This window comes from Candoia aspera, chromosome 1 (genome assembly GCF_035149785.1).
Source record: "Candoia aspera isolate rCanAsp1 chromosome 1, rCanAsp1.hap2, whole genome shotgun sequence".
NCBI lineage: Eukaryota > Metazoa > Chordata > Lepidosauria > Squamata > Boidae > Candoia > Candoia aspera.
Genome location: NC_086153.1, coordinates 292,008,684 through 292,036,553, shown reverse-complemented (window position 1 = coordinate 292,036,553; position 27,870 = coordinate 292,008,684). Strand labels below are relative to the sequence as shown.

Below are 27,870 nucleotides of genomic sequence, written 5' to 3'. Positions count from 1 at the left end.
CTTCAAGTAACAAACCAGGCTTTCCCACACGACGCATGAATGAACCCAACTCCCCTCCCAGGTACGACGCTGCGGCCGTAACGCTCGTAAGAACGCCTCCCCGCATTTTTGGGCGCCGCAGCCACCGCCCCTGTCCCCGCCTTAATCCCGCCCCTTCGGTCTGGGCGGGTGCACGGGCGGGCTAGGCCGGCGCTCGCGAGGCCGGAGGAAGGGCTGCGAGCAGCCATGATGGTAGGTGCCTGGGGAGCTGAGGGCAAGGGGTGGCCGACGAGGCTGCGCTGGAGGCCGTCTCGCCACTAACCGCTATGTCGCTTTGTTCTCTCTTCCTCTCCTCTCGGGGATGCCTCCGACAACCTCGTGTCCCGCCACCGCCCTTGCTCGGGACAGGAAGGCTCAGACGACGGCCCAGATTTCCTGTCCGAGGAGGACCGAGGCGTAAGTGCTGCCTTTGCAGATGGGGGGGCGGGTTGTCCCACCCGGTATGGGGCAGTTTCATTTAGCCGCTGGGTGGATGGGCGGACGGGTGCGGGTGTGGGGCTCGCTCGCGATTGACCCCCCTCGGAGCTGCTGGGCGGAGGAGCTGGGCTGCCGAGGGGGGCGGGGTCCTTTTCCTGGGCAGCCTCGTCTCGCGGAACCAGGAATGTCCTTGCTCTGGGCTCCGCTTTGACTTGTGGATAAGGCCTTGCTGCTGGGTGCCAGTTCTTCGAGATTTTTTTCTGTAACATTTGTAAAGTCAAACTAAAAATTAATAACGGCTGCATCGCGAATGGCTGTAATTACCTCAAGGCATCCAGAATACTCGTTTCCTCCTCTTTGCTGTGAGGGTGTAATTGTTTCGGTAGTTCCAAGAGTAATAGTGATTTCCTTTGTCTTTGGTCAGTTTTGTGAAATAAGCTCATGTAATTACTCTACATCACAGACCACGGTTAAGAGACTAGAGTGAATGTCTTCCAATAACATGTTGAATGAAAAGATGTTTAACCTGATGGCTTATTTCATACCTTAGACTAAAGCATAATGTGATTTTTAAAAAATTTTTGGGGTAGCCATTTGTATGCCATGGCTTTTGGTTTAATCAATTACATGGACATAGCCCTTGCATGGCTTCTTAATTTCCCAATGAGCACCTCAAAGTAATAAAATAATTCATAGTGAATTCTCTTCTTTCCCATTTTATCCTTGCAGTAATCCTGCTAGTTAGGTGAGAGCTGTTGCTTCCCCAGGCCACTCTATTTAATGATGATTTAGGACCTATACCTTGGTTGGGCTCCTGTTCTGTAGCTAGCATTCTAAGTATTATTTCTTTGACTGTAGTAAGGAAATTGTGTGGTTTTCATTGCAAGACCTATAGAATCAATGATAGGTAGTCAAATATTTTTGGCCACATAATGAGAAGACAGGACACCCTGGAGAAGATGCTGATGCTAGGGAAAGTGGAAGGCAAAAGGAAGGAAGAGGGGCCGACCAAGGGCAAGATGGATGGATGATATTCTAGAGGTGATGGACTCATCCCTGGGGGAGCTAGGGGTGTTGACGACCGACAGGAAGCTCTGGCGTGGGCTGGTCCATGAAGTCACGAAGAGTCGGAAGTGACTAAATGAATAAACAACAAGTCAAACATTTTAGAGACTTTATATTACTATTAAGAGAATTATAGAAAGAAATATCAAGTTGTACAACTAGACTATCAACTGGTTAAGATGAATTTTTGCTTTAATATAACCAGCTAGACAACATTGTAATGTTATAGCAATATTTCTTGATTCTCTCCCTGTTTGCTATAAAATTCTGTTTATCAGAAATGCAGTTCCCAATTATTTTGCAAGCACTACATGAAATTGGTAGCCTGTCCTAAATTATAATTCTGAAATGAAGACAGCTTTTTTTGAAAGAGAAAGTAAACTCCAGTTAACTGTTATTTTAAAAAATTAATTCAAAGTGATTTAGGACATACCTTTTATTTAGGCTCCAGATAATGGATTTAAGAATTCTGGTTTAAAAAAAATCCTATAAGTTCAAAAGTGAACCCATCCCTGGAATAGAGACACTGCATTGTCTAGTTGGTTGTTTTCTCCAGTTCTGTTTTCTCTTAAGTGTGGAGTAATTAAGGTAATATTATGCTTTGACGAAGATTGTCATTTGATCTCAAGTTCTCTACAACAGAGATACACACTGCTGATAAATAATTTAGAATTTTGGTTTGCAGAGGCATAACACTGATGTTTAACTACAGTGAATGTGATTTTCTACATAGAGATGTAAATATTTGTAGAATTTAATATGTGATTTAGAATATATGTTCTACCAAAAATTGAGTAGTAGTTGGCCCTGAAGTACAAAAGTTTTTCCAACTAGGTATAGTTATAATATAGATGGGTAATCCATTCTCTATATGCTTGGATAAGGTTGGACTATTTTAAAGTGGCTTGAACAAATTGATAAGAGGACTAGGCTGCAATCTCATGCATATGTATCTGCTGGTAAGAATTTGAATTCAGTAAAATATCTATGTAATTGTGCATAGGGTTGTACTTTAACACCATAAGTCATATTGGCTGTACATTTTTCCTCAATACTAGTTGCTGGGTAATGTAAGCAAGAGGATGCTGTTGCACTAGTGCATTTATCTGGTTGGAATAAAAGCTGAATTAACTAGACCTTTGGACTAATCCAGTAGAGCTGTTCTTTTTAAAATAGCTTTTTGTTCAAGATAATGAGGAACACAAGTACAGTTAATTGCCGTCTTGAAAAAGGGCAGTGGCACCATGGCAGAAATGCTCTATCGGTTTATCCTGAGCAACTCAGCAATTTGGTGGAAAATTCTGAATATATCAGAAGGCATTTCATAGTGAAATCATGAGATGAATAAGGTTGTTTGGAAGGTTGGAGCCAACCAACCCCAACTCCCATGCCCTTCAGAACTGTTAAGTAAAATTCCTAGTCAGCAATCACTGGCTGGAAATTCTGGAAACCGAAGTCTATCATATATGAAGAGCACCATGTTGAGGAAGGCTGGCATGGACTATTTAGCTGTCTCTGATCTTGTTGCTAGAAGCATGTAACTAGAGCTCTATGAATTAAAGTATTGTTAGCATTTACAGATAATGATAGAAGTGCTTGGCTTGGCTTTTTTACTTGGCTGATTTACAATACAGAAGTACTATTATATTTGGTATCATTTTGAGAACCTGATCCCAACTCTTGGCAGTTTAGAGAGAAGTCATTTTTGTTTCCCTATCTAACTTCCTTTTTTTTTTTGCTATTGTCAGTAGAAAATAAGTTCAAGAATTTAGTACTGTAATCTTTTTTCCTTGATGTGCATTGAATTTTTTTCAAAATCAGTGCATGGCTTTCATGTTGCTATTCTAGTGTTATTGCTATAAAATATTCAATATCTGAACAATTGATAAAGTACTTAGATGCTCTTGAAGACAGAATGCTACTATTTAGAATGGTGCTTTCCGATGCTTGCCAACTGACTCTAAGCAATAAGTATCTTTTTAAGAATGGGTAGTACCAGGTGAACATTAGGTTACTATCATTCCAGGTGACAAAAAATATGCCCTTGTGAAATGCTTTATTGGTATGTTATTTACCTTACAACAATTACTTTATAACAATTTTGTTGCATCATCTGATACATGATGAGAATGATAAAGCTTGGCTGCTTGATCAGAAAAAAGCTCACATAGTGTAAAACATCAAGCCTGATTAATGCAGTGACATTATTTTGTAAGGAAAAAATTCTTAGTGCTTACTGAAAGGCATGGACACGATAATAGAGATACTTACATACATAAGCAGTGGAAAGCTTTACCTGTTATTTAAAAGTTGCAGGAGTTTTGCCCTCACTTGTACTGTAAATTTGAATGTACATTTCATTCAAAAGGAAAAGGAAGCTGAGGCCCTAATTCTGGAGATCGTTGATTGAAGGTTAAGTTACACTCTAATTTTGTGTCAAATGGAAGTAAAATTCTGGAGATTGGAAATATAGGAAATTTATGTTGCTGCCAGCAGGTCAATTTTATTTAAAAAAAAATCTTTCCCTTGAACAATATGTCTGATAATTCATAATCAAATCAGTTTTTTTTTAATTGCAGTTTAAGTTCTTTTAAAATGTAAGTATTACATTTGTCTTAATATTGTAGCCATACACTTTGCTGAACAGTGAATCCCTAAACTGAATCTGTGCGTCTTCTTGAGGGGAAGGGACAGCAAGAGTGGCAGTAGTAAGAGCAGGAGCTGTTGAAAACTGGTGGCAATTAGGAGGGGATACGGCTGCCTGCAGTAAGCTGAGCCATTGCAGGTTGTCTGTGGATTTCCCACATGTGATCTAAGACTGTTTCAAACATCATGGGTCATACAGCGCCGAAGCAAGAGCAGTTGATCCCTTATGGCCTTGGAGGCCACACAATCTTTCTGAAAATTAGTGTCAGAATCTGTAACAGAAGTTAATTGGGAGAGAAAAGTGTTTGTGGACATCCACAAAGGCTACATGTCGCTCATGAAACATTGCTTGCATTTTGTTGTTTTAGAAAAAGAGGACACATCTTCCTTTTGTAAGGCAGCTAAATACGTTTCCATGTTTAAAATATATGTTGGGAGTTTATGCATTAGTAGTGAATTATTTTATTCCAAGGTAGGAATGGTGGTTCCAAACAAATTTAAAAATTAAATTTGAGTTTAGAGATCTGTCCCAGTTTGTATCTATTTTGCGTTTAATATTCTAAAACTTAAAATCTCATGGCAGCTAATATGCTGCAAACCTTTGAGAATAATAACAAACATGCAATATTTAACTTAGCTTACAAACATTACTATTTTAGCTATGAATCCTGCCCTTTAAAAGGATTTCTGCCTGCTACATATGCAATTATTCTTTAGATGTCAAGCAAAAATATTTGTATTCATGTAAACATTTGTAATTTTAGCATAATTAACATTTGAATTGCTTGTTACTTGGACTCTGGTATGTGTTAGAACATTTCAATGTTCAACATTTAGTTGCTCATAATGAGAGAAATCGTCTACTGCCATCATGTAGCAACCAGCATGCTTGCCTGATGCTAATTTAGCCATTAAGCTGAAAAAGGTTCTTAATTTCTGCTATAGTCAGTATCAAGGAAACACTGAGTCATTTCCAAATCAAATGATTTCTGAGTTAAAAAAACGGTTTAGAAAGCATTCTTAATAGGATTCCATTTTATCTGTATACTACTAAAACTCTCATAGTGTTTATCTGTTTGTCTGTTTATGCCCTCAAGTTAGGTCAAGCGGTGCATTATACTGCAACAATTTTTGAGTCAAGGTGCCTAAAATATGCTAACTTAAAGGATACATAAAAAATTCAAGACCCATTACTCCTGTGGAATTTAAATTTCCACGGTGTTCAGACCAGCTTTATTCGCAAAGTTGTGGCTATTGTAGCATCCCAGACACTCCCTGCCAGCTTCCCACAGAGCAAAGTCAATGGGGAAGCCTGCAGGAAGTCACACCCACTCCCACTGCTTTTTTGCCTGTCTGTGGTCATTCTGTTTATCAGTTTAGGTAAGTAAATATTGACTTATTATTGAAGTTCATTTGCTACTATAATTATTTTTATGTTTGTGATATATACTCTTCTTAAATGATCGCAGGACTGTCCAGCATTGGGGTAAAAAAGATATGGTCAGCCTAAAATTTAGTGTTCATTCTGGTCACATCAGACTGCACTACCTTCCTCTCAAAGGATGACCCAACAGGTTACAGGATTGTCTAGTATCAGCTAAAACTTGTAAAATATATGCTGATTTTGTTATCACTGTCATTCCCTCTGGTCTATAGTGTTCTATAGTGTATAGTGTGGTTATTTCTAAACTAAAGTGCAATCAAAATCCAATAAGGTTCTAATAATCTTTTAAGTCTCTTACTAATTAATTTTCCCTTTTCAGCTTAGAGCAGTTACTGTAGATCTGCAAACTGATGCTGCTTTGCAAGTGGACATTTCAGATGCTCTTAGTGAAAGGGACAAAGTCAAATTCACTGTTCATACAAAGGTAATCCTTCACATTGCTTTTTATTTATACCATAATTGATTTAAAAAGGGGTAAGTAAAGCTTACTATGTAAGGATTAAATACGATGAGATCTCATTTTAATGAAGCAGTTGTAGGAGGTGGTTTCCCTGTCCAGCATAACCAAAAGTCCAGTAAATTGAGAAATTATGATATTTCAGATGATTGCTTATTTGTATCATGCATATAATTTGTTTAATAACATTATGTAAATTTTTTCATTGGCATGATGTAATGCAAACTGCAATGTAATGTGATTAATTCTTGTGGAGTCTGTTGGGTTGAGATCCCAAAAATGGAGTTTCACGGTAGTATAGTTTGATGACAATCTTGTTGCTTTCAGTAGGATTTAACTAAACATAAAATGTCTTAATGCAAGAATAGGGTGATAATACACTTTTTCTCTGTGAAAATATTTAGTATACATGAGGAAAGGATTATATATTGCTATGGGCAAGGGAGTGGATATCAAACTTGCTCCTAGATTTCCATGTTCTTTTTCCCCCCATATCTTTTAAATTACTTTCTTCTTTGAATGGCCTGTTCTGAATATGTTGTGTCTGAGGCATAATCCCTTATAACTGAAGAGATATTTCTGTTGTTTTTGTACTAACATGAGGCAGTACATTTATTGTTTCATTCCTTCCATTTTGTTCTGCAGAGTTCTTTACCAAATTTTAAACAAAATGAATTTTCAGTTGTCAGACAACATGAAGAGTTTATCTGGCTTCATGATTCCTTTGTTGAGAATGAAGATTATGCGGGCTACATTGTAAGTGATTATTTTCCAAAGAACTTTAAGAAGAAGATCTGACAGTAGCAGATGTTGCTCTCATACTTCCTGTTGCAGGCTTGCACCACAGAGTGTTGCATAAAATTTTATTCTTCTGAACTTAATGAAACCAGATGTTTGAAAGAATTCCAATTCTTTCTTTAATTTCCCACTTATTACATCATCCTTTCTGTTGCTTAATTCAGGACCTTTCCATGTCTTAATATTTCACTTCTGATTTACAAGCGATAAGTACAACAAACTATAAGCTGAAGCATCTAGTTGATTACTTTGGTTGCTGCAATTAAGGGAGGAGCTGTGATATTTAGAGGTGCTAAAATATTGCTCTTCAAAAAAGGCATAGCCGATTATTAGGCTGTGGACTTTTTTGAAGTGAAGGTGTGCAGGATATCAACATAATAAAATTATTGTAAAAGTAGGAATATAAAGTGGGACGCGGTGGCGCAGCAGGTTAAACCACTGAGCTGCTGAGCTTGCCGATCGGAAGGTTGGTGGTTCGAATCCGTGTGATGGGGTGAGCTCCCGTTGCTAGTCCCAGCTCTTGCCAACCTAGCAGTTTGAAAACATGCCAATGTGAGTAGATTAATAGGTACCGCTTCAGCGGGCAGGTAACGGCGTTCCATTTAGTCATGCCGGCCACATGACCATGGAAGTGTCTACGGACAAACTCCGGCTCTTCGGCTTTGAAATGGAGATGAGCACCGCCCCCTAGAGTTGGACACGACTGGACTTAATGTCAAGGGAAACCTTTACCTACCTTTACCTAGGAATATAAAATGTATTCACTGTAACAAAATGGCACTTGATTTAATATGAAAGAAAAGCAGCATGCTTTTGGATGCACCACAAATAGAAGTGATTTCTAGTCTTGAGGAAATTGTCTTTCTTAAGTAATTAAAGGATTGTTTGATGTAAGTTAGAAACAAAATAAATTGTTAATTAACAATATTTTAACTTTTAGCAGCACATTTGTATATTCTTCAATTGGAATATCAGATTCAATTGTACCCATTTGTTTTTATTTCTGCAGCTAAATATTTCCTTTTAACAGTAATTGGCAAGCAAAATATTGATTTAGTTCTAGTAGATAGGGTTACTTCAATGGTCTTTCTCTTTTGTCCCCAAAGAATAGATTATACCTCCATAATTCCTAGTCAATAAAGCAAATAAGGGTGATTAGTGTTGTAGTCCATCACTATCTGGGGATATGTTGTTAAGAAAGTTTGCACTAAGAGATACTAGAGGCTTCTCAAAAATTATTTTCTGGAATAAAAGTACAGTATTTGGTATTGCAGTGAGGAAGGCCTGATAACTCTCAAAACTAGATGAAGAGGACACATATTCCTGGGTCTAGTGCTTGACCAGTCTTATTCTACTGCACAGTATAGTACTAAGCTAATTTTATGGGAGGATGATATTACACATTTCATAGTACTTTCTCAGGTCATTATGAAGAAAAAAGTATTGTTGATTACAAATTATTAGCTAGATTTGTTGTTTTATATATTGCAAATAAACCCTTGAATAGGTGGGATTTAAACTTGAGTGACTTTTATTTTAAAGATACTTGAATCTAATTTAAACTTTCCAGTAATCATACTTGATTCTGGATGCTTTTATTCAGAACTTCCTGAAATAATTTCTAATTTAAAAATCCCCATACTGATTTATGACAGATGCAGCATACATTTTAAAATATGCCTTTTTCATAGTATTATGAACTTCCTTAAGCATTATAATTGGAATAGGGGAGACATGGTATCTTAAATAATATTTTAAAACAGTGGTGAAGTGGTATGCCTAGATAAATTGTTCATGAGGTAACATTAACTTTAGTCTTAATGCATTGGACAGAATAAGGCAAGAGGCTGTGTTGATGTTCTTAAACGGCTTATTGTATGCTTATCCAAAGGGTTTTTACTGTGGAAAAGATTTTAAAATAAACCTGATCAACTCATTTGACAGATACCACCAGCGCCACCGAGGCCTGACTTTGATGCTTCAAGAGAAAAATTGCAGAAGCTTGGTGAAGGAGAAGGATCGATGACTAAGGAAGAATTTACCAAGATGAAGCAAGAATTAGAAGCGTATGTGCACAGTTTTTATACTTCCAGCTCCAAATCTTTCTAGAAGTTTCAGGCAGATTGGCATATTTGCCTATGACTGCTGAAATAATACCTTACCTATATTAAAATAATGGAAAAGTGGTGGTGGGGGGAAGTGGAACAGAGCATTAGGACCAAAAAATTATTTTATGTGATAAATAGTTCTGAATAACAATTTTCTCTGGGAATTTTGTGCACTATGCTTAGCCTTTCAACTGTCCAATCAAATGGTAGATTAGGGTTGCAATCCACTGGGTTTTCTTTTTGAGATAATATGAAATAATGATTTCTTATGTGGTTGCTTTTTAATAGTGTAGCCTCTGTACCAATCTATAGTTTGTCCAAAATGAACTGTAAAGGCATGATGTCAAATACTTTTACTGTGAAGGCTGCCTTAGTCTTTTCTTGCCGTTTGTTGTGCTCTCGTTGTATAACATACTGCGTTAACAATGAAATACTTGTGCAAGTACTTTGGATCCAAGTGCACAATGCTAGGGAATACTGACATCCTCTCCTCAGAACTTTTACATGTGTGTTTGGAAAATGTAAAAAACAGGTAGCTTCTAAACAGAGAGGATCTTGCATTTTTTTCCCCTCATACTATAGTGCGCAAAAGTTTTAAGCCCATATATATATGCCAGAGAAGGCAGAGGTTGATGGATACCTAGAGAATTCATCATTTGTGGAATGAGGAGGAAGATTAAATTGTTCCATTTTAAAAGGAGATGGCTTGTTTTCCTTCCTTAGTTACATAATGGGCTGGGAATGCAAATTGCTTCCTTATAAGAGATCAGTGTCCTGTGTTTTGTATATAACAAGAATAACCAAATATATATTCATTTTAAATTTCTGTATACCTGGAAATTTATGATTATGACAATCATTTTAAAGTAGTTAAGCTAATTATTAGCATGTGTTTTGCTTGCTTGATGCATCTTTTAAAGGCATCTTTGTAGTTTAGTTTAATCTAACTCTGCCTTTCCCAGTTTGGTTGCTCTCCAGTTGTGTGGACATCCACTTACAAAATGTCCCCACCAGCATAATCTTTCCTGAGAATTCTAGAAGTCCTGCTATTTGATAGGAAACCATATTATAGAAGGTTGAACTAGATTTATGCCAGTTGCATCGTACTATTTCTTTCATTGATTCTGCTTGTCACTTCTTTCATTTTTAATTATTTCATTTATGAAGGTAATTTAGAGGATATCCAACCAGCTTCCATCATTGTCAGAATAGGGAAGTGATATTTGGTCATTAATCTGAACCTGTACCCCTTATAGGAGAGGGTTGCGAGGGTCCTGAAAAGTGGAAAAATTAACAGAAATGACTTCCTTTCTCATTCTGCTGAGCAATGCCTTCTGCCAGCAAAGGGACACTAGTTGGATATCATTCTCACTTTATCCTCCCAGCTATTAGGGAAGGTGAGAACTTAACAGAATGAAAACTTTCCTTCAGTTCCCTTTTCTATAAACAAATAATTTTGAATGTGGTATATAAGAAAGATATGCAAAATATATGACTTGTCTAGATTCTGGCTCATTACAGCAAATAATCTATTGCTTTTCATGTAGAAATGCTATTTACAAAATAATACCACTTTTTTCATATATAGGGAATACTTGGCAATCTTCAAGAAGACAGTAGCCATGCATGAAGTCTTCTTGTGTCGTGTAGCTGCTCATCCCATTTTGAGAAAGGATTTAAATTTCCATGTCTTCTTGGAATATAATCAGGATGTGAGTACTGATTCATAACAAAAGCAGTCTGCACTTACCCGGAAAGCAGGATATGTTCTTAATATTGAAAAATTGCAAAGCGTTGTATTCATTTAAGAATTCAATATAAGATGTAGAAATAAATTATCCCTGAAAAAATATATATTATGTGAATATGATGGATAAAATTAGCATCTAAAAACAAATCTTCATGAAGGAAGAACAGCATGATTTCTACAGTGAGACCTCTTGCCTCGTTAAATAGATCTTTTGAACCAGCCATGATCTAGAGCAGTATTTCTCAACCTTAGCAACTTTAAAGTGTCTGGACTTCAACTCCCATGCTGGCTGGGGAATTCTAGGAGTTGAAGTTCAAACACCTTAAAGTTACTAAGGTTGAGAAACACTGATCTAGAGGATATGGCAGTTCTAAAAAGTATTTGGACATGTTCCTTACAGAGATCGAACTTTGATAAGGAATAACAGGAACCATCCTCTTAGGAATTAAAGAGGTTAAAATGCAAGAGATGAAGAGAAGGAAAACATGGACAGTAAAGGAAAGTGAGGAGCACAGTTCCCTGAGGAAGTACAGGAATTGCTAGCACTAGAATTGGAAACATGTATTCGTTTTCTTTTTTTGTTTTTCACATTAATACAAGGTTAATGTGAGAGCTCCAGAATGATTTCTCAGATTGGGAGCACTGGTAATAAAACAACTGAAAGTCAGCATAAACAAGGGATGTCACTGGGGATTTCTAACTTTGTGATTTTCCAGGTTAAAAAAAAAGGGGGGTTGAGTCATGATAGATGGTTGTGTGGAAATGACAAAAAGAGAAAATGCTTCATTGATCCCCAGGCATTATTAGGAAGAAATTGAAATACAGTTGATCCTCATTATTCACAGATTCCATATTTGCGAATTTGCCTACTTGGTAAATTTTATTTCGAACCCCAAAATCAATACTTGCGATGTTTTTGCATTCATTCGTGGACATGTACAGAGTGAGGAAAAAATTGAGTTGTCTAACTTGCATGTTCCCAGCTGAGGATCACTAATTTAGTGTTTGTGACAACTTTATAGTATGTAACTACCATGAATAACGAGAATCGACTATAAATGGCTAGTACTATACTTCCCTCTGATGTCTAATGAGAAATCACATTTGAGATGAACATTTCTGTTGAACTCATTTCAAAGGATATTGCTTTAGTAAAAATGTATAGAAAGGAACAGCCAAATGATAGGATTGAAGCATTTTTATATGCATTTGGAACATTTATTTTACAGCAGGACTTGCCAGAGGTTTAATATATGCACCATCAAGAGAAAATTAATAAAATCTTTTTTTTTCAAATTCTAGAACTTGGGATCATCTGATAAGATTGATTAGCAGTAAATTCAGGATAAAGTGCCGCTTCACCAATGTATACTTAAAATTTGAGACTTGCTATTATTGAATATGGTGATGGCTACTAGTTTACTGCTTCTGAAAGTAGGATTACATAGATTAATGATTGTTAGTCAATATAATTATATAATATAGTTGGAGATAAGCTGTTTCTATTAATCAGTTGCTGTTAAGCAGCCACAGGAGAAGGCAGTTGCCTTTGTACTCTGGTACTGGGTTTTCCAGAAACATCTCTTTAGCCATGGAGAAGGAAAATGTTTGATCAACCTTCCATGATGGCTGCAGAATCCTAGGAATCCACAGATACGTAGTTGGATGCTCATTTTGGAGAATTGATAGACCTTGGTCCATCAGCACTGATGATGTCTTTTTAAAAAGTGGTCATGCATTTTAAAAACTACGATTTTGTTTTACATAATACATACAATTTTTCATTGAAATATTTCCACCATCATGAACATGCTTTGTGAAAAGTGGTCAACATGCAATTCAAATATACAAGTGCCTCTAAAATTTTAAACATGAACTAAAAAACCACGTTAGTTTTCTGGTCTAGCCATCTGTTGAAATAAGCATTGTTCTATTTACTTGGATGTAACATTGTTAATATTTTTTAAATACCCAGTTTTTACTTATAGCAAATTACAAGTATTAGAATGAAGAAAACTCTCGGCACCCAAAAACCTGAAAAAGATACAATTCCCAAAATTAGAATAGATGTACAAATATTTAAAAAAGAAAATCAGTGCTTTGTTGTGGTTAATGTGATGGACTGGGGACACCAAGTCCACCCCCAATCATGGAAACTCACTGACTGACTTTGAGCCAGGCACTCTTTTTTCCAGATGAGCCTACTCACAAGTTGTGGTGGGGTAAAATGAAGGGAGTTAGCCAATTAAGCTACCTTGATATATTAGAAATACATCTAATAAATAAGAAGGGAAGCACATCAAAATCCACTGTAAATGGGTAATGAATGAAATGTTACAGTAAAAAGGTGACGTGAAAATGACATTGATGACATTCTGGCTTTTGTGAGGACTGCTTTGAGGTAATAATATAAAAATATATATATATGAATTGAAAAAAGGAAACTTACATTATGCATTTCTCTATTTCAGTTGAGTGTACGGGGGAAAAATAAGAAAGAGAAACTTGAAGACTTTTTTAAAAACATGGTTAAGTCTGCAGATGGTGTCATTGTTTCAGGAGTGAAGGTGATCTTTAAGCAATTTTAAAGCCTTGTATCTCATTTCTGAGTGTTGTTCAAAGATACGAATTTAAATAATTTGCAAGAGGCATATACCCCAAGTAATTTACAGACAACTGTTGTACACAAAGAGTAGCTCTTTCCAACACGCCATATGAGTCATGCAGTATATCTAGTGTTGAGAGTTTGTGAGGGACTTTGCTAAAGTGAGGAACCCTCTGGCAGCTTTCCTGAAGAAATTGAAACTTGCTTTCTGCCCTTCTGGATATAGAAATTACAGGATGATTCTTGTGGCCTGTTTAGTCCCTTAGATTGCTGCAGAGGTGAGGCTTAAATGTGTAGCATTTTTCCATATCAGATCTATCCATCTAATCTTGAAATGCTTGCCAAAGTAATCATAATCTCAGAATTTCCTCATTTATACCTGCAGCTTAAATTATATGGGCTAAATGGCATATCTCACTCTAAGGATCCCCAACTTTGACAGGCCAATGGAAACATTTAGAATTTCGAAGGTAAATTATGGGCACTCTCACTGAGTGGTATGTTTAGTCACAAAGAACTAATTCATTAAAAGTTGTTCTCCACCATTTTCTTTAGGCTTCTGTACAAATGGCTATACTTCCAAACATTGTGACTCAAAAGTATTGTTGTATTTATACCATGTAATGTCGGTGTATGTCTCCTGTAAGGCAAAATAGATTCCCCCCCTAATTCTTTAGAAGTGAAACATAGGAAAGGAGATTAAATATTTGCATATTTATATAAATATAATTAATCTTCCTTTCTGTACTTATACATCACACAGCTTGGTGGATTAATATGTTTGTTGCTGCTTTTCCCAACTTGGTGTCCTCCAGATGTGCTGAAAATTTCCAGCTTCAATTGTTATACTGGAGAGCAATTTTGAACGATGTAATCCCATTTCAAGGGACGCGGTGGCGCTGCGGGTTAAACCGCTGAGCTGTCGATCGGAAGGTCGGCGGTTCGAAACCGCGCGGCGGGGTGAGCTCCCGTTGCTCGTCCCAGCTCCTGCTCACCTAGCAGTTCGAAAACATGCAAATGTGAGTAGATCAATAGGTACCGCTTTGGCGGGAAGGTAACGGCGTTCCGAGTCGTCATGCTGGCCACATGACCCGGAAGTGTCTATGACAACGCCGGCTCCAAGGCTTAGAAACGGAGATGAGCACCGCCCCCTAGAGTCAGATTCGACTGGACTTTACGTCAAGGGAAACCTTTACCTTTACCTAATCCCATTTCACCAGGATTGCCTCATCTGGTGCAATTTTTATTTATCTGAGCTTTAGAAAAAGAAGGGACATAGAAGTGTTTTAAATATCAGCCTGTTGAAATGCTACCATAACTGAATTACTGCTTCTCTTGAGTGTTCAACCTGGGAATTTACTAAGCATCACTGTAACTACAGATATGTAACTACTGTTTCTACAATGGATCTTTTTTGTTTATCTTAAGGCAGTTACATTTTAACTTGTTCAATAAAAATAGAAGTAAATTACATCTCTTAAAAATTATTCTGCTTACTTCCAATTTGTCTTGGCATTCAGGATGTGGATGATTTTTTTGAACATGAAAGAACATTCCTTGTAGAATACCACAACCGTGTCAAGGATTCCTCTCTCAAGTCTGATAAAATGACAAGATCCCACAAAAGTAAGTTGCTGGCTGATGCATAGGAAGTATTTTTGGTGCATTAGCATAAGTAACATTAAGTTGCAAAAATGTTATTAATTGCAGATTACATCTTATTTGATAAATCTGAAATATATGACAAGGATAAGTTGTATTTTGAAAAAGTACAAACAGTAAATATTTGATTGGTTAGGACTAAGATCACATATGGAAGGAGACAAACTGTGTTTTGTTCCTTTTTATCTGGGTTTGTAGAATTTTCTGATGGTAAACAGATACTGCCTGCACTTTTGTTTAGATGTTATCAATAAGTTCGAGATTTAAGAAATGTGTGACTTTAAAGAAGATGGAATTCCTGAGGATATGAATCATATGCCAGCCCTCAAAATTGTGGATGTACTTCATATATAAATATAATTAATTAATATAGAAAACCTAACAATATAAAATGAGTTTAACGCTACAACTTCTTTTTCTTTTTCAGATGTTGCAGATGACTACAATAGAATTGGTTCTTCATTATATACATTGGGAACACAGGACTCCACAGATATATGCAAGTAAGTCTTTTAAAAGTTACATAACGTGAAGAAATTATAGCACAGAATTTTGAATGTCTTGCTTATGTAATATAAGTGGTACCTGACATTATTTAGAATATTTTTAAATTAATGTGCATATCATGTGGTAGTTCCAGCTATTTTTCTCTCAACTTTGCACTTGGCTGTTCAGTTCTCAGGGGGAACCTCATTCTAGAGGGCTATAAAACAATATAAAGATTCCAAGCTTTCTCTTTTTTAAAATCTATTCATCCAATTTATTGAGTACTTATCCAATCTAAAATTACAGTTATGAAATTTTTAGAACTGCCTGTAATCCTGACTAAACAAATATCACCCGAAAATTATTGGCATGGAACTGAATCCACTATAATAGAAACTATTTTTTTCTAGGACACAGAAAACCATTTACTATATTTACTCTTCATTTACAGATTTTTCTTGAAAGTATCTGAATTGTTTGATAAAACAAGGGTATGTATTATGAAAGATTGCAAGATTTCAGTTTGGTTAACTTCAGATTTTGGTATTTTTGTCTGGCTTGAGGTCCTTGTTTTATTTATATTTCTGTTGTTACAGCCTGTGTTTGTTGGTTAAGTAATGTTTTCAGGGATTTGGACTAGAGGCATTTTGGAAACATAACTTAGGCAGTCCTGGGGATGGTTGGTGATTTGAAGACATTCTCTCTGCCTTTTAGTTTTCCTCTTTCACCTTCTTTTATTTTTTGTATCTTTTGTATTTTTATAATGGTTTTTATAATTTTTTTATTTGTAAGCTGCCCAGGGTCGCTTTTATAGTGAGATGGGCAATGTATAAATTTAATAAATAAATAAATAAAATAACTAATGGTGGTTAACGGTATGCATTACTATGGGAAAAGTACAGGCTGAGAAGGTAAAAGGATATGAAACAAACCATCTATATAGCCTTGGCTCTTACCTTTCCCCATCCAAAGTTTTCCTGGCTATCAGTTTGGAAGCTTATCAAATGTACAGATGTATTGTTGCTGAATAAAAGTCAGTAAATTGACTGCCCAGGTGGCATAATCAGAGCTGAATATAGGACAGAAGTCCAGGATTCTTCTCAGAAGAAGCAGAAGTACCCTCCAGTGCAGCAGAAGTGGCTTAATATATTTTGTAGCAGCTACATTAAAATCTAAAGCTGTTCTGAAATATCAAATTTAGTGACAACAATTACTATTTGATTTGGGATAACCCTTTTCCAGTTATACTTGCTGGGATTCTTAAGAAGTCATATTCTAAAAACGATGGATTAGAAAAATAAGGTCTGTCTGTCTTTAGTGATATCTACATAGCCGTCCTTCAGTATGAAAGGATACAAGTGTCCTTGTTGTGGAAATCAGTCCCTGTTCATAAGAACATAAGTAGTTCCCTACTGGATCGGATCCCTGGCCCATCTAGTCTAACATTCTGTTCTCAGAGCGGCCAACCAGCTGCACAAAGAAGCCTACTAGTCTCCCAGTAGATGGCCTTCAGAGGCATTCACACTGCCATCAAGGCTCGTAGTCATTGATCCTTATGACTTCCATGAATTGTTCCAACTCTTTTTGAAGCCAGCCAAGCTGGTAGCTAGCACATCTCGTAGTAGTGAATTCCAAAGTAGAGTTACATGTTATGTAATTTTTATCCCCTTCTGCCTGTCCTAATTCTTCCAGGATTCAATTTCATTGGGTGATCTCTGGTTCTAGTATTTTGGGAAGGGAAAAATGGCTTATCCACTTTATCCTCACCGTGCATAATTTTATACACCTGAATCATGTCCCCTCTTATTCGCCTCTTTTCTAGACTAAAAAGCCCCAAATGTCACAACCTTCCTCATAGGGAAACTATTCTATCTCCTTGCTCATCTTAGTTGCCTCCTCTGAACCTTCTCTAGCGCTACTATATACTTTTTGAGTTGCAGTGACCAGACAGTTAAGATGTAGACAATAGCCTTCTGTAAAAGTCTGCTTGTAATTAATTTACTTAAAGTAGGAGCACGTAATTGAGACACTATAAATGGAGATGGTTTGTATTACCTAAAATATTACTTCTGATTTGCTTTTCATGTTTAGAAAATAGAGGCCCGTGTATCTGCTGATGAGGACCTTAAACTCTCAGATCTTCTAAAATACTACCTAAGAGAATCACAAGCTGCAAAGGTGAACTGAATTTCTGGTTAGAAAAGTATCTTGTGAACTTGATGTTATTTATTTTTATTTTATTTTTATTTATTTATTTTCTATCCCGCCTTAATTATTTTTTATAAATAACTCAAGGTGGCGAACATACCAAATACTCCTTCCTCCTCCTATTTTCCCCACCACAACAACCCTGTGAGGTGAGTTGGGCTGAGAGAGAGTACCTGGCCCAAGGTCACCCGGCTGTCATGCCTAATAATAGAAGAATGGCTTGAAAATGTTTCAGAAAGTAATATTCAGTGGAACTAGTACTTTATATGGATTAGCCAATGATCTAAAATGAATATGCACACTCCATTCAACTTTTCTTTCTAATCATTCCTTTCTATATCATATATTTGATATAGCACTGTCTCTGCTGAAATCAAAACCTATTGCTAGGATAGTGTTTAGATGCTCCCATTCTCTGGTTTCAGCTAAGCCATATTTGTTAAAAACTGACATGAGACAGTCCCTTCACTTTGGAGGGGTGTGGGGATCGGGAAGTGAAGCAAGCGTAGTGGTAGCAGAAGCATTCTTGTGCTATGGTTACTTGTTTTTAAAGAAGGACTGGATGATTGGTTCTTTCAGTGGGTTACTTCAGCTGTTGCCTGTTTTCTGTTAGAGTTCCTCTTAAATGAGCTTTCAGTTTCACGACAGGAAAGGTATTTGGCTTTGCAAAATAGCTATCTTAATAACAGAAGAATAAAAGATAATACTATTTTGAATAACAATAGATCATCTTTTTAAAAAAGTATTTCTAAAGTTAATATGTGCATCTGGATTTTATTCTCTTATTTATTGCAGGACCTTCTATATAGGAGATCAAGGTCATTAGTGGATTATGAAAATGCTAACAAGGCACTGGACAAAGCAAGAGCAAAGAACAAAGATGTACTGCAAGCTGAAAATACTCAACAACTTTGCTGTCAAAAATTTGAAAAAATATCTGAATCAGCAAAACAAGGTACTGGAGTAGTCTTGGAAGTTGTTAAATTTTACAATGTATTAATTTTCAGAGAAAATGACATCTTAAAGGCTAACAACTTGATTATGGTGTAATCTGTTGTGGACTACAGTGCAGTTCATTGGATGTTGGATGTCTTCTGAAATACAAGAATATACGTGTATGTCCATCTTGAGGGGTGAGTTGCTAAAGACTCGGGGGGAAATGAAATGCAGACTATATGGACGGTGCTAATGAACAATAATAATGAAATACTGCTATTTTCTGGCATTTGATTTACTTCTAATATTGCTTTCATTTCCCCCTTACTCCCAGCCCCACTGCCATCCAGTACTTCTATATGTACTAGTAGCAGCATGTCATGAAATGGACTGAAATCCACAAAAGCTTATACTTTCTTAGCCTTTAAGGTGCTGCAAGATCTAGAGGTTGCTTTGATTTTTAAAAAATTATGCACGTAACACCTGAAAAAATAAGTAGTTGTTCGTTAGTTCCTACTTATTCCTATAGGAAAATGCTTTTATATAGAATACATTTGTTAAACTGTTCTTGTAACTTGGAAGTTGTAATGCTGGTTGATAAGGTTAGCAGAATCAAAGCTCTTAAAATGTTAACTGATACCAGTTTGGCTTCACTGGATGGTTGACCGCATTACCTGCCAGAAACTCACCCAGTTAATATCTGAGATCCTTATCAATAGGATGGAAGACTGGTAGGCAATTGTAGCTAGAACAGCCAAGCCAGTTAAATTAAAAGGTAAGTTTGTTCTTTATCCTAGAGTATCTGAACATGATGAAGGTTGTGGATTCCAACATGGTTAGAAAAAATATTTCCCTGTTTCAAAAAATTGTGATGACTGTATGAATTAATTACATAAAATCATTTGACTAGATTTAATGCTGTTGGATCTAATATTGTTGGACTTGATGTATCAGGCTTACAAAAGAGCTTCTGAACTGAAGTTTGTGTTTGGATCTAGGCAGAATTCTCTTAAATGTTACATTTTATAATTGAAATGCCAAACCTTTTCATTTCCTACAGAACTTATAGATTTTAAAACCAGAAGAGTTGCTGCATTCAGGAAAAATCTGGTAGAACTGGCTGAGTTGGAACTGAAACATGCTAAGGTTATAATATTGTTTCTTGTAATTTAAATTCTGTGCACTTTAGAAGCCAGAAAATACAAATATGTCTTAATGTAATAGATGCTCTACCCAAAAACCTGAAATGGAAATTAAATATAATGAGTGATACATAGATTGTCTATATCCTTTTTTTTAAAGACAAAGGATGAACAATCTCAATTTGAAATATTTCAGGGTTATTTCTAATATAGCATATTTATTTCTGAATCAATTTTAAGATATTAGAAGCAGCAAGTGCTATTGAAATTAATGGAAGCACTCGCATCACTTATATTTGCATCAGTAATAGGTTGCTTCTATATGGGCAAATTTGTGTGTTTTTTCCATTTTTTCCCCCTTTACTTAGAAGTGCCTTTTTCCTTTTTCAAAAAAGGAAGATGGGATGTTGCTTTTATAGCAGCCGTGAGGTACTTTAGATAGGTGTTTTAGTAAAAAGCAAAGAGAGATACAGTTACTTCTCTTAGATAAACTATTTTGTTTAGAGTGGGTTATTAATGTTCGCTACTGTGATTTGGCTCAGACACGTATTTCAGGTTAGGCCACAGTTCAACAGTCCTTATTGTCATCAGCCTTCCTCATGCAATAGTTTTTTATGTCTCTTTTTACAATAATTCATTTCAAGCTGCTTCTTTTTAAAATACTTTTTATTGAAGAGTTTTATGATGCTAAAAGATAATACAAACTGAAATCAGAAAAAACCCATAAAGTGCAAAAAAGAAAAAAAAACAGAAAAGAAGGGAGATAGGAAATTTTTTTTTTTTAAAGAAGTGACTCCTGATCTTCCTTGCAACAAGTACAGGCAAATTTATAGTTCCCCACTCCCTACATGCTTCACTTCTTCCCATAGCCCCCCCTTATCCATTCACAAATCCAAAAATTGTCATTTCTGTCCAAATGGCAAAAAGTCCATAAAGCATTTCCAGAGCGTTATAAAAATAATCCATATTTTAGCCCTGATCAAACAACCCAACTTTATATTCCTTTCTTTTGCTTCTAACAATCTTAATCTTTAGTTCATCAAGTTGCTGTTGTAGGATTGAATCTCCATGTAGACTTCCTTTCTCCCATCTCAGATTTTTTAAAGATCTATCTATCTATCTATCTATCTATCTATCTATCTATCTATCTATCTATCTATCTATCTTCTATCCATCCATCCATCCATCCATCCATCTATCTGATTTCGCCACCACCCATCTCCCCCAAAAGAGGGACTCTGGGTGGTTTACAATAAAGTTAAAAGGTTAAAATACAATAAAAAACAAGATATGTACATAAATATAAATATAAAATATAAAATAGCATTCAAGATGGCAGATTCAAATTCATAAATACATGGGGACCACTTAGGCACTAGCCACCCCCAAGATGACTACCCTCTTCCTGCCCCAAGCAAGATGGCAGAGCCAGGTCTTAACCTTTTTCTGGAAAGTCAGGAGAGAGGGGACTTGCCTCACCTCTGGGGGAAGTGTTCCAAAAGATGCTAGAAACTCTCTTTTGTAAATCTAAAAATAAGTCCTTGCCCAGTTTCTTTTTCATCTCTTGATTTGTCATTTTGTTTTCACTCTCATCTCTTTTTTATAATCCTCAATTTCTTTATTTTCTAATATTTCTCATGATCTAGGATTTGTATCCCTTCTTCATCCTGTCTGTAAATTCTTCCGTATTTTTCTTACATCTTTCACTTGTAGTTTATAAGGTACAAAGATAATTGCTGTCAGATTGGTTATAAGTTTCTCTCCCAGTTCTTAAAAAATCCTTTGAAATGTCTCAAGTGTCATACCTTTATTTGTCATTTTGCCAATTTCACTTTTCTTTTTCCTGCCTGGAGCTTTAGTTCCCTCTAGTGGCCCATTTCTGTATTCATGAAGTCTTAGGTTTCATTTCATTTCATTTATTTATTGCTCACATTTATATACCTGCCCATCTCACACAAGGTGACTCTGGGTGGCATTACAACAAATTCATTACTGTTTTGTTTTCAACTTTCAACCAGTGATCTCTTTCCTGGTAGACTAAACAATTTGTATTCCTACAGAAACATTGTTTTGTTTACTCAGTTTTTCAAAAATCTTAGCAAAAGTCCTAATATTCCAAATTCCAATTAAACCATTTAAAACTTTCTTAAATTCTTATTCAGCTTTTTGCCATTTGTTTAATATTCTTTAAATTCTTTAAGCTTCTAAATTTCAACCTCCTTTATTTTTAGAAAAAAAAACTGAAAAAAAAACTTAGTCAACTTTTACTGAATTAGCATATAAGTCTAATAAGAAAATAAATATAACTACATTCAGATTTCCCCAGCCTGGGTACTCTCCAGATATTAATTTTCAGAATTCCTGAAACAATATGACAATTACTGAGAATTCTGGGATTCTGGCAGACATTAATGAAAGAATGTGCTGAAATGATTGGGGTTGCTCAGAGAATGACTCCAATAAATTTGTTTTTAATTTTCTACATTTTAATATTTACATTTTAATTGATGCATTGAGTTTTAAGTGTTGAGTTTGTTTTATTTTATTATATTTTTTAATTGCTTTCAATGCCAATCTGAGGCATTGACATAATATTTGCAATTTATTAAATGAATGCCAAATTGCTTCTACCTGCACTTCAACTGAACCTGCCAGTGTTAGTAATGGGTAACTGTAACAGCATTTTATGAAAATCCAGAAGCTACTAAATCCCAGTGCGACTTGTATGGAGACTGGATTATATAAAATACTGTCTTGCCAGTTCACCTGTAATGATTTGCATCTTTAATAATATTACTAGTTTGAGACAGGAGGAAATCACAAATTAACAGTAACCTCTTTGTTCTTTCATTACTACAGGGCAATTTACAACTGTTGCAGAGCTGTCTGGCAGTGTTAAATGGTGATACATAAACCAGAATCTGTCATCCTGTTAATAAGGGCTGCCTTCCACTGGAGTTTACGACTTTGAATTAATATTTACAACTTGGTGGATAAATTTGTTGACAAAGGATATACAAATGCGTTCCTTTTTTTCAAAAAAATTAAAAACATAAGCGCATCAGAATAATTCCAGATTATATGAAGCAACAGTATATTTGCTACATACAAATATTCACATGTTAATTTGATCACTGCACACTCTTACTGTCCAAGAAACCAAATGTTCTGAGTCTTTCTTTTGTGAAAATAGCCAATAGAATGTTTGCGTTTAAAGCTAGTGTTAAATATTGCTGCCATTCTTATTTTACTACCTTTCTAATGTCTGAAGCTGATTTGAAACAAATGGTTTCAAAATGATTAAGTATCGCCACTAGATGTTTGAAAAATGTTACTGTAAAGCATTGTACTGGTTATTTCACATATTGTTACCAAGCATCTTAACTTTTTTCAAGTAACATTTCCTAGAAATTTTGGAGCGAACTTTATGTAATCTTTATAATAGGACCTCAAAAGAAAAGCAAATGCATTAGTATATTTGCCTTAACTTGTAGACTAATCCCAATTACTGTAAAATAAACAGTGCAATCAGTGAATTTTTCTAAAATCCTACAGTCATTGTATCATTGTAATTTTTAAGCCTGGTGAACTGATAATTATCTTCACTTTATACTCAGTAGTTAATTATGTCTGTTTTTAAATAAATACTTGATCCCCCAATACTGTATATACATTGAGGCACATATGTAGTGCATTATATAGAATTACAGGGTTGGAAAGAGTAATTCAGGGCCTCAAGTCCAGTCTTCTGCTCAGAGCAAGAATCCAAATTAAAGTGTCCCACACGATAGCTTTTAGTCTCCACTTGAATATATTCAATGAAAGGGAGTCCGCCATCTCTCTGGGTAATAGATTTCTCTGTCAGCCTGCTTTGTTAGGAAGTTTTTTCTAACATTCAACTAGAATTTGCCTTTCTAAAATTTAAATGGCTTATTCCGTATTTTATACCTTGGAATGAGAGAGCACAGATCTTGATATCCTTCATTTCTCCCCTCAGTTGTTTTTCAAGGTTAAACATTTCCCAGTTCCTTCACTCTCTTCATATGGTGTAATTTCTGGTCTGTTGAACATGTTAGTTCTCCTCCTCTAAGCCTGTTCCAGTTTTTCTGGGTTTTTTTTAAGTGTAGTGCCCAGAACTGGACACAGTATTTAAGGTAAGGTCTGATCAAAGCAGGGTAGAGTAGTTCATAACTACTGTAATGAACCACTACTTTAAATCATTATTTCCCATGATTTGGAAATTTCTGTTGATGCATCTAAAGTAGCATTTGCCTTCGTTGGGGCTTCACCACACTGCTGACTCATGTAGTTTACAGTCAACAACCGATTCAAGATATTTTGCGCAAGTACTATTATCAAGCCAAATATTTCCCATTCCTGTACCTATGCATTTTGATTTTGGTTTCCTCAAAAATGAACATTGTACTTCTGTTAAATTTCAGCCCAGTTCCCTACACTATCATGACAGTTTTGAATATTGTCTTCTAAGATCTAATAGGATTGACTACATCCTTTGCAGCCAAAGGTGGCGGACATCTGTACAGTCGGTAAAAACAAGGCCTGGAGCTGACTGTAGTTCAGATCACGAACTACTTCTTGCACAATTTAGGATCAGACTAAAGAGATTAGGGAAGACCCACAGATCAGCTAGATATGAGCTCACTAATATTCCTAAGGAATATGCAGTGGAGGTGAAGAATAGATTTAAGGGACTGGACTTAGTAGATAGGGTCCCGGAAGAACTCTGGACAGAAGTTTGCAGCATTGTTCAGGAGGCGGCAACAAAATACATCCCAAAGAAAGAGAAAACCAAGAAGGCAAAATGGCTGTCTGCTGAGACACTAGAAGTAGCCCAAGAAAGAAGGAAAGCAAAAGGCAACAGTGATAGGGGGAGATATGCCCAATTAAATGCAAAATTCCAGAGGTTAGCCAGAAGAGATAAGGAATTATTTTTAAACAAGCAATGCGCAGAAGTGGAAGAAGACAATAGAATAGGAAGGACAAGAGACCTCTTCCAGAAAATTAGAAACATTGGAGGTAAATTCCAGGCAAAAATGGGTATGATCAAAAACAAAGATGGCAAGGACCTAACAGAAGAAGAAGAGATCAAGAAAAGGTGGCAAGAATATACAGAAAACCTGTATAGGAAGGATAACAATATCGGGGATAGCTTTGACGGTGTGGTCAGTGAGCTAGAGCCAGACATCCTGAAGAGTGAGGTTGAATGGGCCTTAAGAAGCATTGCTAATAACAAGGCAGCAGGAGACGACGGCATCCCAGCTGAACTGTTCAAAATCTTACAAGATGATGCTGTCAAGGTGATGCATGCTATATGCCAGCAAATTTGGAAAACACAAAAATGGCCATCAGATTGGAAAAAATCAACTTATATCCCCATACCAAAAAAGGGAAACACTAAAGACTGTTCAAACTATCGAACAGTGGCACTCATTTCACATGCCAGTAAGGTAATGCTCAAGATCCTGCAAGGTAGACTTCAGCAGTTCATGGAGCGAGAATTGCCGGATGTACAAGCTGGGTTTAGAAAAGGCAGAGGAACTAGGGACCAAATTGCCAATATCCGCTGGATAATGGAAAAAGCCAGGGAGTTTCAGAAAAACATCTATTTCTGTTTTATTGACTATTCTAAAGCCTTTGACTGTGTGGACCATAACAAATTGTGGCAAGTTCTTAGTGGTATGGGGATACCAAGTCATCTTGTATGCCTCCTGAAGAATCTGTATAACAACCAAGTAGCAACAGTAAGAACAGACCACGGAACAACAGACTGGTTTAAGATTGGGAAAGGAGTACGGCAGGGCTGTATACTCTCACCCTACCTATTCAACTTGTATGCAGAACACATCATGCGACAAGCTGGCCTTGAGGAATCCAAGGCTGGAGTTAAAATTGCTGGAAGAAACATTAACAATCTCAGATATGCAGATGATACCACTTTGATGGCTGAAAGCGAAGAGGAGCTGAGGAGCCTTATGATGAAGGTGAAAGAAGAAAGTGCAAAAGCTGGTTTGCAGCTAAACCTCAAAAAAACCAAGATTATGGCAACCAGCTTGATTGATAACTGGCAAATAGAAGGAGAAAATGTAGAAGCAGTGAAAGACTTTGTATTCCTAGGTGCAAAGATTACTGCAGATGCTGACTGCAGTCAGGCAATCAGAAGACGCTTAATCCTTGGGAGAAGAGCAATGACAAATCTCGATAAAATCGTTAAGAGCAGAGACATCACACTGACAACAAAGGTCCGCATTGTTAAAGCAATGGTGTTCCCCGTAGTAATATATGGCTGCGAGAGCTGGACCATAAGGAAGGCTGAGAGAAGGAAGATTGATGCTTTTGAACTGTGGTGTTGGAGGAAAATTCTGAGAGTGCCTTGGACTGCAAGAAGATCAAACCAGTCCATCCTCCAGGAAATCAAGCCAGACTGCTCACTTGAGGGAATGGTATTAAAGGCAAAACTGAAATACTTTGGCCACATAATGAGAAGACAGGACACCCTGGAGAAGATGCTGATGCTAGGGAGAGTGGAAGGCAAAAGGAAGAGGGGCCGACCAAGGGCAAGGTGGATGGATGCTATTCTAGAGGTGACGGACTCGTCCCTGGGGGAGCTGGGGGTGTTGACGACCGACAGGAAGCTCTGGCGTGGGCTGGTCCATGAAGTCACGAAGAGTCAGAAGCGACTAAACGAATAAAGAACAACAAGATCTAATAGTATTTCTTTCTCACCAATTTTGTATCATACAAGTTTGGTAAGCATTCTGTCTTCCTCTTCATCCAACTCATGAATGAAACTAACAAAAAGTAGAAAACTAGGGATTGATTCTGCGGTACGCCATTCAGTAATTCAATTTGAGGAGCAATAATGATGAATGTGTTCGATATTAATAGAAACGTCAAATAAAAAGCTCTTTGAAAGAGTTTAAAATGCTATCAATAGATACATTTTTTCATGGAATACTGAAGGAACTGATGGTCTGGCCAAATCTTTCATGTATCTTTGAGAAATCCAGAACTAGCCAGGTGACTGAAAAATTGCTGATCCTGTCTCAGTCTTCAAAAAGGAGAAAAGGGAAATTCATCAGACTTCAGAAGTACTATTTATAGAAATAAGACTTGAATCAAATAGAAGCGGGGATATGTGAATAAGATTAAATTTCAACAGGTATTTCCAAGCCTACTGTATATCTTTCAGAATTAAAGAGGAAGGAAACATTTACTATGTGCTGCTGAACTTGTAGCTGTGATGGGAAAAAACTTGATCAGGCAAAATTCCCCATGTTGTGTGATCTTTAAAGGTACTGTGACCTAATAAAACCAAGAAGTATTGCTAGTTTCCCATTGTGCACCAGAGGTTATCAGAAGCATGGCTGCAAGCAGCAGGCCTGCCTTGAGAACAGGAGCTTACACCTTGGCTCCTTACACCTGTGTAATCAGTCCTGTGATGACAACACAGACTCTAATGCTACTCTTATGCCCTGCTAAATAATCAAAAAGTGGTGGAAAACCTCACAAAACAATGGCCTGCCTTGGAGCAAGTTATTTTTTTCTAGGTTTAGAAAAGTACTATTAAATTTAAAATGACCTTGACCAGATGTGAACAACACATATTTATATCATGATTTACAGACTGTTTCTGTAGTTGCATTTATGCTAGCTTTGATACTCCTTGTTTTGAGGCATTTTTTTTCAGTGTTGGTTATGTAGAAATTTTTGTTTTGTTTTTTTTGCAATGTCACAAAATTCAGGCAAACATTGTGATGATAATGTATACGTTTTTCTCTGAGATTTCTCTTCAGGTTTAAGCCCTTTTATACACACTACAAATTCTAACTCTTCTAACTTGTGTTTTGTGCTGCTTCATTTACATGCATTTGATACATTTCATCTGAACCTACATGTGGGATCTTTTAACTCTCACCCATCACACCAAACCATAATATGGTTTCTTTGGTTTTGCCTTACTGTGATATATTATATGAACTCAACCACTTGGTGAGTTTTAATTTATTAAAGGTGGTTATACAGAACATGATTTAGTGCAATGTTTCCCAAGCTCAGCAATTTTAAGATGGGTGGATTTCAACTCCCA

The 27,870-nt window shown here is 36.5% G+C and overlaps 1 protein-coding gene across 1 annotated transcript; it reads left to right on the top strand.

The window, feature by feature from the left end:
* Positions 1-154: 154 nt before the first annotated feature.
* SNX6 (sorting nexin 6) lies at positions 155-23,423 on the top strand. The gene is made up of 14 exons (XM_063290034.1): positions 155-231; positions 388-435; positions 5,931-6,035; positions 6,714-6,824; positions 8,811-8,932; positions 10,563-10,686; positions 13,196-13,291; positions 14,850-14,955; positions 15,419-15,494; positions 15,929-15,968; positions 17,569-17,655; positions 18,481-18,640; positions 19,682-19,767; positions 22,623-23,423. Exons 1-14 carry the CDS (start codon positions 226-228, stop codon positions 22,674-22,676), a joined length of 1,221 nt encoding a protein of 406 aa, XP_063146104.1. The 5' UTR covers positions 155-225; the 3' UTR covers positions 22,677-23,423.
* The last annotated feature ends 4,447 nt before the right edge of the window (positions 23,424-27,870 follow it).

Bases quoted from the DNA above. Each gene is read 5' to 3' on its own strand.
- SNX6 (XM_063290034.1), top strand. The intron at 10,687-13,195 runs GTGAGTACTGAT...TCTCTATTTCAG, and splicing joins TCTTGGAATATAATCAGGAT to TTGAGTGTACGGGGGAAAAA. The intron at 18,641-19,681 runs GTACTGGAGTAG...CATTTCCTACAG, and splicing joins ATCTGAATCAGCAAAACAAG to AACTTATAGATTTTAAAACC.